The sequence below is a fragment of the Trachurus japonicus genome, chromosome 11, assembly GCF_045865225.1.
Source record: "Trachurus japonicus isolate A0001 chromosome 11, Traja_1.0".
NCBI lineage: Eukaryota > Metazoa > Chordata > Actinopteri > Carangiformes > Carangidae > Trachurus > Trachurus japonicus.
This window is the reverse complement of record NC_140917.1, coordinates 34627247-34638767: the sequence shown is the minus strand read 5'-3', so window position 1 is coordinate 34638767 and position 11521 is coordinate 34627247. Positions and strand designations below refer to the sequence as shown.

General features: G+C 44.1%; 1 protein-coding gene across 1 annotated transcript in view; it reads right to left on the bottom strand.

Annotated features, from left to right (window-relative positions):
• The window catches only part of LOC146979205 (52 kDa repressor of the inhibitor of the protein kinase-like), a 21043-nt gene extending 10491 nt beyond the window's left edge, over nt 1–10552 (bottom strand). Inside the window, exon 1 of the mRNA XM_085790264.1 lies at nt 9629–10552. Within this exon, the coding sequence (XP_085646390.1) occupies nt 9629–10552 (924 nt within the window). The remainder of the gene's footprint in view (nt 1–9628) is intronic.
• Nucleotides 10553–11521: the final 969 nt, after the last annotated feature.

Below are 11521 nucleotides of genomic sequence, written 5' to 3'. Positions count from 1 at the left end.
CCGTATTTCCTCTAATAGTAGCCGGTATCTATTTAATAGCCGGGTCTGTTATAATGGCCGGGGGCGTGGTTTACACGAACAAATAAAGGCCGGCCCCAAATACAGGCCGGGTCAATGGGAAAAAAACAAACAAACAGAAAAAACCTGAATTTCAGTCACTGTGGATGCACTGGTCTCAGGCGGCCAAAACACGGATGCAGTAACCCACAAGTGCCAGCAGATGGCAGTAGCTAGATCTGAAGTGCCACATGAACCCACGCTTCAAGGAAACAGTCACTGACAACTCGACCGAAAGAGAGCTTTAGCAGCATGGCGTTCACTACCCGATTTGCGACGTACCCGATCTGTGACAAAACTGGTCTGCGCATAGACATGGTGTTACTTTTATTTATTTATTCATTCATTCTGACCACTTGTGCTCCAGCGTTTATTAGCCTAATCCTGTCCAGCTGATCGCTGCTGTTGCGGTACCTGCTACAGTAATGTGTAAAAAAATATAATTAATTGTAGGCAGAATGAAAACTGAGCACGGTAACTGTCAAATTTGAGCACCAGCATGAAACAGAGGAAGAAATAATAGCCTCTCTCAAATATAAGCCGGTCTCCAATACAGGCCGGTTCCCCTGGGCAGCTAAAGTAAATAAAGGCCTCGGCCTCTATTAGAGGAAATACGGTATACATTTTACTCACTTCTCTTTACAATTCTACAATTCATTTAGCAGACACTTTTATCCAAAGCGACGTACAATTGAAAGCATTGACGAGGCTCGTTATAACGTTTTTGAAGTTATCTCACTTTTTTAAGTAGCTTTAATGAGGAAGGACCACAGTTTTGATGATAGTGTAGTGTGAAAAAACACTTTAACATAACCCATGAAGAATGTTAATGTTGGCTATGTATTTCAGGCAAATTTCATGTATCAATGAGATTATACTCTTCTTTAATCATTACTCTTAATCTGGACTCTCACGATGTCCCCACATCACACCTTCACCCTTTCTTGTCTGGGTAATAACTGTGTTTGGAAAATCAGACTACTGGTAGTCTGGTCCCCATAAGGAACTGAAACATTGTGTAAAGAAATGTCCCCATAAAGCCTGTTTGATTTTAAGATGTTTGAGAACAGAGGTTGGCAAGATAGAGAAGAATGTTTACTATGAGGTTGTTGTCTCTTGACGTTTTGTGCATGCTGACATGCATCTCCTCTAGGAGATTCTGTCTGCATAATTGTTCACTCTTTTTGTATTCTATCAAGTTTACTTGAGTTTGACTATTGGTTTCTTATATCATATTCTGACATGTTGTTTTACTAAGATGACCAGCACTGCAGCTGATGATGTGGCTTCACATGACTCTAGTCCATCCCTGTCTGTGAATCCGATGGATGATGCTGCTGGTCCAAGCAACACTCAACAGGTATTTACATATCCATCACTTTTTAATGTTATTTTTCTCTTTATATCTGAGCATTTCTGATGATGGACATTAATTTTCATGATAATGTATTGTGCATAAACATGGCAGTCAATTTCACATAATGCATTCAAAATGTTAGTGTTGCAGAGTATTTCAGGCAGATTTAATTTATCACAGGGATTATTCTCTTGTTTAGTTATCACTCTATTCTGGACACTCACAATGTCCCCACACCACACTTTCACTAAGTGTCTGAGTAAAAAGTGTGTGTAAAATGTTTAAACATGGTCCCCATAAGGAATTGAAATATTGTGTATAGAAATGTCCCCACAAAGCCTGTTTGATTCAAGACGTGTGAAAGCAGCCAGAGGGCTGGGAGGGGATTTCTAACTCCATTTACATTACATTTTAAACATCCTTTAATGGTAAATATTCACATATATATTTTCACTTTTTATTTGCAGGCTATGACAGTGCCCCAGGACACATTTGAGGTTTTCGTACCAAGACTGAGACGGACTAGAAGTGTCATTGTAAGTTTATCCATCATGTGGGGAAAAACAAAACAGATTAAAAAGGAGTTGTTTTTTTACGTACTGCTAATGTATTTGGACCCTCAATCATATATTATTGAATGGACTATGTCACCAAATGAATACACTTAATATTTTTTTCCCTAAAAACACCCATACTTTTTCAAAAGGAAAAAAAAATCATTGATTGTCAACTTACCATTAAAGGAAATCCATGATGAAAGAGCATACAAAAGAAGCCACTAATGCACTCTAAATCTAAACAAAAACACTTTGACTGTCAGTCTTTTTTGTGATAGTGTGTGGATTGCCAATTGGTGTGTCATTTACTGTAAGGTGTGAGGTTTCATCTTGTAGTCATAGCTCAGATGATCACATGACATAAATACATGTTAACCCATATATGTTTTAGACAACTCACACCTTAATTGACACACCTGTTAGCAATCCACAGACTATACAAGAGGAAGGCTGGCTGACAGTTGAAATGTGTTTGCTCTGCCTCCCTGGCACAAGCTGAGTCATTAAGATATATTTTTTGCAATGACATTTGCTACTTTAATTGTTGACACGTTTTTTCACTTTGATCTATCCAGCACTTTTTTTCTTCATAAAAGAAAAATGGATTTAGAGGAATTTCAAAATATTTTTTTATTTTCAATTTCATTGTAATTACCCGATTGTAACAGTATTTGAATTTATTTCAGATGAAGGACACAGTTTTTGAAGATTCAGATGAACTTTATTGTACTACGCCAGAGAGTGGAGAAGATTTCATCCCCGATACCACCTCCAAAAGTGATACTGACAGTGAAACTAGCCTCAACCTCAAACCAACCTCAACAAGAAAACATCAATATTTTGTTGATAAATCTGTCACGTGGTCCCCTATCTGTGACTCTACAACACCAGACAGCATGGCATTTGACAAGCAGTGTCATACATCTAAAGTCAGAGCAGAAGAGGAATCCTGTTCCAGTGATGCAGAAGAAGAACCCTGTTCCAGTGAAGCAGACGAAGAACCCTGTTCCAATGGAGCAGATGAACAACCCTCTTCAAGTCAAAGCATAGGCACCGTAGTTGTTGGTCCATGCAAAAGAAAGGATGGCAAGGCATTTAGAACGTGCACATAATGGTAAATCTGGTGTTGCTCGGGCTCTAAGCTTTACAAAGGGCTCAAAGGAAAGAAAAAGACAGTTGGATTATATTCGGAACAAAGGAAACTATGCTCACAATGCTTCTGTCATGCAGTCAGGAAAGGGAGAATTAGTGCCATTTAAACGTCCTCCTAAAGAGGCACAGGGAAATGACTTTATGCACTGTGCACACTGTCAAGGACTTTACACACGCAAAGTCCTGTGGCGACACATGCGTAATTGACCCTTCGCCAACTCCTCCCACAAACGGCTATTGTCCAATCCTACGTTAGCAACCGTAACTATAGGCCTGGCAAGCTTTCCGCAGTGAGTCATTACGTTTGCTTTTGTGGACACATTTTGAGACTAGGACGAAAACATTTGTTTGTAGAGAAGGATATTGTTGTTGCTGCTGCTACTACGGCGGCAGCGGCGGCGGCAGCAGCAATATAGAGATGTTCAGATACGAGCTGACTTTTTTTTCGACTTGAGCAAGTGTAAATATGGGGATAACCATATGTTCACCTCTGAAATGACAGCTGTACTTTTACCGCGTTTACCTGGGCTTTTAGGCGAGGGATCCTCCAGGCAGGGACTGCTTTCACTGACTGATACAGCGGTGGGAGAAAACAAAACAGCAGCGAAAGCTGTATGTGGTTCACAATCGCCCAAAAACTTGCAGTTTGACAACGTTTCATGACCAGTGAGATGACGTAAGTCTTCGTGGGTTGATAGACGGTAAAATTACCGGTCCTTACTGCTGCTCTGTACATTGTCCAGTCGTGTCGTTGAACAGATGTTTTATCCTCCTGCGCGAGTCACTTCACTGAAAACTATGAATGATCTTTGTGACTTCTTCTCTCTATTATCTCAGAACAGTTTATCCAGAAATTTGCTGATATTTCCTTTGAAATCGATACCAAATACTGCCAGGAGCATGGCTGGGAGTGAAAGCTTGCCCGCCGTAGCAACAGTAACCAAGGGGGCGGGGCTTACGCAAAGGGTCAATTGTCGACTCAAACCTGGATCAGTCGCCCCCAAGCCAGGAAAGAACCGTGTTCAGTCCATGTGTACATACACAGGGCCTGTGCCGACAAACACAAGTGAACAGTTGTGGGGAGTAATTACTTATATGAATCCTGACCCGATCGCACACATAATAAAAAATGACCAAGTCATTATTGATTTCGGGCAACACTTGTTAAATAAAAAAGGGATATCAGCAAAGAATAAACTGCAAGTGCGAGAGAAGATGCGAGAATTGGGAAGGTTGATTCACAGTGCCAGGAGAGTGACTTCCTTGAAAAATATGGAAGATCTCATTAATCCCAAAAAGTACATGGAGACTATTAAAGCTGTCAAGCTTACATGCGGGTATAAGAGTGAATCAAACAGGTTCTTGATTCCATCTCTAGCAAACAAACTTGGGAACTCCTTAGTTAAAATAAGCAAACTCTTAAAAGCTAAGGGTTTAATCTCAAATGATGAAAAGCTTGTTAAGAATGCCAGCAACTTTGAAGTGGTCCATCAGGAAAAGTGGCATGAGTTGATCCAGGCCTGTAGCCAGCCTTGTGGAGGGGGGGGTTCTTTTTTCCCAAAAAAAGTGGGCTTCACCAATCGCCTTCCCCTAAATACACAAGCACACTTAATACATTTTAATTTACATTTTTTATTCATTATACCTTCACTTTTACATTACATGTTTCTCTCTTCTTCTTTTTAACTCTCGCAGTGTTTCTGTGGCTTTCTGTTGTCTGTCTCTCTGTTGTCTGTCTCTCTGTTGCTGTCCTCTGTTGTCTCTCTGTTGCTCTCCTCTGTTGTCTGTCTCTCTGTTGCTCTCCTCTGTTGTCTCTCTGTTGTCTGTCTCTCTGTTGCTCTCCTCTGCTGTCTGTCTCTCTGTTGCTCTCCTCTGTTGTCTCTCTGTTGTCTGTCTCTCTGTTGCTCTCCTCTGCTGTCTGTCTCTCTGTTGCTCTCCTCTGTTGTCTCTCTGTTGTCTGTCTCTCTGTTGTCTGTCTCTCTGTTGCTCTCCTCTGTTGTCTCTCTGTTGTCTGTCTCTCTGTTGCTCTCCTCTGTTGTCTCTTTGTTGTCTGTCTCTCTGTTGTCTCTCTGTTGCTCTCCTCTGTTGTCTGTCTCTCTGCTGTCTGTCTCTCTGTTGCTGTCCTCTGTTGTCTCTCTGTTGCTGTCCTCTGTTGTCTGTCTCTCTGTTGCTCTCCTCTGTTGTCTCTCTGTTGTCTGTCTCTCTGTTGCTCTCCTCTGTTGTCTGTCTCTCTGTTGCTCTCCTCTGTTGTCTCTCTGTTGTCTGTCTCTCTGTTGCTCTCCTCTGTTGTCTGTCTCTCTGTTGTCTGTCTCTCTGTTGCTCTCCTCTGTTGTCTGTCTCTCTGTTGTCTCTCTGTTGCTCTCCTCTGTTGTCTGTCTCTCTGTTGCTCTCCTCTGTTGTCTGTCTCTCTGTTGTCTGTCTCTCTGTTGCTCTCCTCTGCTGTCTCTCTGTTGTCTCTCTGTTGCTCTCCTCTGTTGTCTGTCTCTCTGTTGCTCTCCTCTGTTGTCTGTCTCTCTGTTGCTCTCCTCTGCTGTCTCTCTGTTGCTCTCCTCTGTTGTCTGTCTCTCTGTTGCTCTCCTCTGTTGTCTGTCTCTCTGCTGTCTGTCTCTCTGTTGCTGTCCTCTGTTGTCTCTCTGTTGCTCTCCTCTGTTGTCTCTCTGTTGCTCTCCTCTGTTGTCTGTCTCTCTGTTGCTCTCCTCTGTTGTCTGTCTCTCTGTTGCTCTCCTCTGTTGTCTCTCTGTTGTCTGTCTCTCTGTTGTCTCTCTGTTGTCTGTCTCTCTGTTGCTGTCCTCTGTTGTCTCTCTGTTGCTCTCCTCTGTTGTCTGTCTCTCTGTTGCTCTCCTCTGTTGTCTGTCTCTCTGCTGTCTGTCTCTCTGTTGCTGTCCTCTGTTGTCTCTCTGTTGCTCTCCTCTGTTGTCTGTCTCTCTGTTGCTCTCCTCTGCTGTCTCTCTGTTGTCTGTCTCTCTGTTGTCTGTCTCTCTGTTGTCTCTCTGTTGTCTGTCTCTCTGTTGCTGTCCTCTGTTGTCTCTCTGTTGCTCTCCTCTGTTGTCTGTCTCTCTGTTGTCTGTCTCTCTGTTGCTCTCCTCTGTTGTATGTCTCTCTGTTGTCTCTCTGTTGCTCTCCTCTGTTGTCTGTCTCTCTGTTGTCTCTCTGTTGCTCTCTTCTGCTGTCTCTCTGTTGCTCTCCTCTGTTGTCTGTCTCTCTGTTGTCTGTCTCTCTGTTGCTCTCCTCTGCTGTCTGTCTCTCTGTTGCTCTCCTCTGTTGTCTCTCTGTTGCTGTCCTTCGTTGTTTGTCTCTCTGTTGTCTCTGTGTTGCTCTCCTCTGTTGTCTGTCTCTCTGTTGCTCTCCTCTGTTGTCTCTCTGTTGTCTGTCTCTCTGTTGCTCTCCTCTGCTGTCTGTCTCTCTAGGTGCGTTTCCATTACCCCTTGAAATGCGCAAAACCTAAATATCGAAATTAAAAACTGGTAATGGAAACACCTACATTTCGAAAAAACTCTCAAATATCGCAAAAAAGTTTTTGCGCTCTCATGAGGTGGTTTTTGAGACGTATCGATACAAACGTGTATCGCAAAAGTGTAATGGAAACACTTTTTTCGCTTTTCTACACGTCACCGGCGTCACCGGAGTTGTGTGTGTCCACGCTGTGTTGGTTTATGTAACTTGAGGGGACAAATGAACCACATGTTTATTGTCATGCATTGCTGACCTGGGCATCGTTTCTCATTAAATTAGAAAAACCTTTCCTATCATTCCCCTTTTCCCTGCGTGGTTGAAGGAGACTGGCTCGCATCCACGCTCCCACTCCCTCCTGTGCCGACATGTCACCTTAAGTCACATAAACCAGTACGGGTGTGTGGACACACACACAACCATCAGCGCCTCATCACCGCTGGTGTTTAAAAAGCCGTTCTTTCTGCAGTCAGGTTAAAGCGCACATCCGCCGTGTTGGTAAACAAATAGTCCCTCTACATCAACGGAGGCACCGTGCTTGAGCAGCTTGGGTTGGAGGTGGTGTGAGTGCGGGCCAGCGGGGGACAGAGGAGGGGGGCATTAGAGCTTCAGCACGGTACAACTGGCCCGTGTGAGTGCGTCCTTATTTGTGGCCGCTGCAGCGCCACACGGGCTTTGCCTTTCAGTAATCAAGCGCTGTTTTTGTCTTTGTTAAAAACAATAACAGCAACAGCTGTAGGCAGCTGAGATCGCTGTGCCGTCACCATAGAAACGCAAGACGCATCACGGCTCATTCGCAAAATACCTTTCAATGGAAACACCCGCAAATAGCAATTGCACTTTTTCGAAGTTTCAGAAATATCGCTTTTATTTTGCGAAAATCTGTAATGGAAACGCAGCTTCTGTTGTCTGTCTCTCTGTTGCTCTCCTCTGCTGTCTGTCTCTCTGTTGTCTGTCTCTCTGTTGCTCTCCTCTGCTGTCTGTCTCTCTGTTGATCTCCTCTGTTATGTAATGAGAACGCTCATCAGTTCCAATCTTCTGGGATGCATTTCAGAGCAAATGCGGACAGCTTCATCCAGGTCCACTGCCATGTCATAATGGGTGTGGATGAGGGCCAGGGATGACATGCGGTCCTCTCCCATACTGCTACGCATGAATGTGTTCAGTCTCCGGAGGGTACTGGCTGACCGTTCACATTCACAGGAGGTGACTGGCAGAGTACATGCTATTTTGAGAAGTTTGAATATGTTTGGGTAGATCATCTCATCACATTCTTTGATTGCCTCAGCACATGAGCTTGGTCTTTGTTCTGATGACTTGGTTTGCCACTTCAGTTTCCAGCGTTTCAACTCCTGGTCAATGAGCTCTGGTGAAGGTAAGTCATCTTGGTAAAGACAGACTGCTTCAGAGATGTCCACTGTCACATCTGAGTTGCACTGTATAGATACTTATCAGTAGGGTGACGTCACGATGCGTTCCACCTGGCCGCCGCCATGCTGGGTACCGAACACTGAGTTAACCTCTATTAAGATCAGTGCAGCCACATCCTCTCTGACCAGAAATGACTGCTGCCATGTAGTTTGGATATGGATATTTCTCATTTTGATGGCCTTGCCTTGAAAGCACACACCATTTCTGCTGAGACGAGCTTTGACAGCGCGGTGCGCCGCTCTCTCTCCCGTTAAAAGTTAATCTAGCTCACCCAGCGGACCTCCTCGTCTCTCTCTCTCTCTCTCTCTCTCGCTCGCTCTGTCTCTCCTCCAAATACACGAAAAGCCAAATCAAATCAGAAATGCGTAGCCCACTTCTTTTTAACTCACAGACATTTATTTTCATAAAGTAATAAAATCGCCATCGTTAACATTGAGACAAAAGGCTGCAGGAATGGAAGAAGAATTCGGCAAATCATCTTATCACGCAAAAAGTCACAACAAACAGGTTTTGCACAGATAAGTCTTAAAATATGTGCAACACCTTCTCATCACAATCCACACCATCTACACAGTTACGTTATCAGCTGTTATTAAAACCCAACTCATCAGGACGCGATGACCACCACTCACATTAAACAAACCGTTAACAATTAATAATCCACACTCAAACCGAGGCAACAATAATGTTAACTGTACTCAACAAGCTGTTATTACAAGGTTTACAACAGATATGACAGACAACCTGGGCCGTGTGTGTGCGATAAGAAAGGAGGGAGGGAGGGAGGGAGAGAGGAAAAGTAGGTAAAAACCTGCTAGCTGCTAGCTGTTAGCTACCGTAGCTCAGGCGTCGGTCTCCCGTCAGGTAAAAGCTGCCGTTTATTCCTCAAATGAAGCTCATGTTGAGCCTCTCCGGTACAGTTATCCATCACTGCAGTTGAATTAGCCGCTAAACTGCTGGACGCTAAAACCGAGGGGGCGTCTGTGTGTTTACAATTCACGAAAGCAACGTGAACGTACGTGCTGCTCAGACTCAGTAGAGTGAGGCAGCCTCCCTTGGCGTACATGTCTCCCAAGCTGTTTAATGACGGTAAAAAATGAAACAGAAAGTAAATATCCTGCATAGTTTCTCTTTTCTGTGCTGCGCTGATCAGAGCGGCGTCCCTACCTAGTGTATTTTACTTAGCAACGATCTGTTAAACAGGAATAACAGACTGTTAAATGCAAAATCAAGATGTAAATAAATATCAGAAATATCAATAAATTATCGGAATACGACATTCAATAGTGCCATGTAATAAAAAAAGGTTTATCCACTATTTTTGTGAGATTTGATGTCACAGCCCATAGACTGCCTTTGGAAGTCGGTACCCAAGATGGCGCTGTGACCGGCTGCGAACGCTGTGTGACGTCACGTGATATCTATCTATAGATGGAATCAGGCCCATGAGCCTTGACGCTGTTACAGAGAGTGGACTAAATCTGGAATTAAACTCTGAGATGACATGGTCTAGGAAGGGTATAGCCATGTTGCGAAGATAGTAGTCCTTCACAGTTCCAGCAGGTACATTTTCCCTGTGTGTCTGCCTTCCAGTTGCTCGTGGTTGACTAGGCTGCACATTGACCTGGGCAGCCATCCTGACTGCTTGCTCGTAGATCTGGATGAAGTCATCCTCGATTGTCTCACGTAGCTCCTTGTACACAGTCTTAACCTCATCTACCATGCTAAATGCCTCGATGATGTCAATTGAGGTGCTTTGCAGCTTCACTGTGATGCCTGCAAGGTGGGATAAAACCTGATAGACCGTGAGGAAAGTCAGGATGAAACCAAAGTTTTGGAGCCCAGACAAGAGACCATAGGCCTCTGATTTGTACTTGCCATCCCATCCAGTGGTGACATCTTGGCTATACTCTTCTGTATGGAGACCAAGCGCCATGACTTCCAGAGCCTTAATGATGAAGATGAAGGCACTGTAGAAGTGACTGTAAGCATCATGCCGGGCGGCCCATCTTGTGCGGCAGAGGTCAACCAGGGGCTTTCGCTTTCCGGTAGAGTGAGCAACCTTATCTACAACCTCCTTGAGAAGGTGTTCCCTCTTCGGGCTGCTGGTGAAGAATATGACGCTAGATTTCATCTTGTCAATCATGTTGCGCACAACTGGAAGAGCACAGGAGCGTGCAATGACAAGGTTCAGGCAATGGCCGTTGCAGTGCATGTACACTGCCTTAGGTGCATCCTTCTTGATCAAAGCTTGGACGCCGACATTTTCGCTGCTCATGTTACTGGCGCCGTCGTACCCCTGGCCTCGACAATTAGCAATTTCTATGCTTAGGTGACTCAACACATTCTTGATTGCGGTTGCAATGTGGCGACCTGTGATTCGTGGCAGAGTACAAATCTCCAACAACTCCTCCCTGATATTCAAGCAGTTGTCCACAAAGCGTACACAAATTGGCATCAGCTCTACATTATGGGATGTGACCTCATCAGCTAGGACTGTGTAGATCTGTGCGTGTTTGACCTCTTCCACGATCTTCGCCTGAATCATGTGCTTTCCTATCACATCAATCATTTCATTTTGGCTTTGGGGAGAGAGGTATGTGGCATTTTTGAGCTTTTTTCCATGTGCTGCTTCAGCTTCTCATTGTGGTTTGCAAGTAGTTTCATCAGGGCCAAGAAATTTCCAGGATTGCCAGTAGAATGCTGCTTCTCAGCTGAGCCTCTAAGTGCGATGCACTAGCGTCCACAACTAAGTACAGTTTCTGCTACACACTTCAGTATGTGCCTGTTTTCTTTGATGTTGGCCTCCTTTGCACTGTCCATACGGACTGAGATTTGAGTGTTGGGGTTTTCAATTGACTGGAGGAACAACTTTGCTCTTTCAAATGCAGCTAAATGGTATGATTTTGATGAGTGGTTTCCAATTGCCTTGGTTTTCTTATACCATTTAGTGAATGGTGCATTGACCATTGATGACAGCAGCTTCCTCTCCTTGGCATTCAGAAACAAAGCACAGCACACACAGAATGCACCATCAAGTGTTCTACTGTATACCAACCACCAGCCATGTTCCTCAAGCCATTCGTGCTTGAATGCCCTGTTGCAGCCACCAATGAATTGTGTTGGGAAAATGTAGTGTTTTGATGGCCTGTCATGATTCTTCAGTAAGTGGTACTTCTGGGCATCTGACAGCCGACACACACTCTCTGAGATTTCTGATTGTGATTTTGTAGCTTTGATTAAAAATCCTATGTCACAAAACAGCTCATCTGCCTGACCCACTGCAGGAGCTGCTGGATCTCTCCTTCGCTGTATAGTGGAGGCCCCTGGGCCCTCATCAGGATCCTGCACAGCTGAGGGATAGGAGGGGGGCAGAGGGAGACAGAGTTCAGGCTAAGACCAAAAAATCAAAAAACTATTTTACATGAGAAAATGGATTTTCTCATGTACAAACATGTTATATATTACATATTTAATGTGTGTATCACTAGATGAAACGACTATCAAAGTCCTGCAA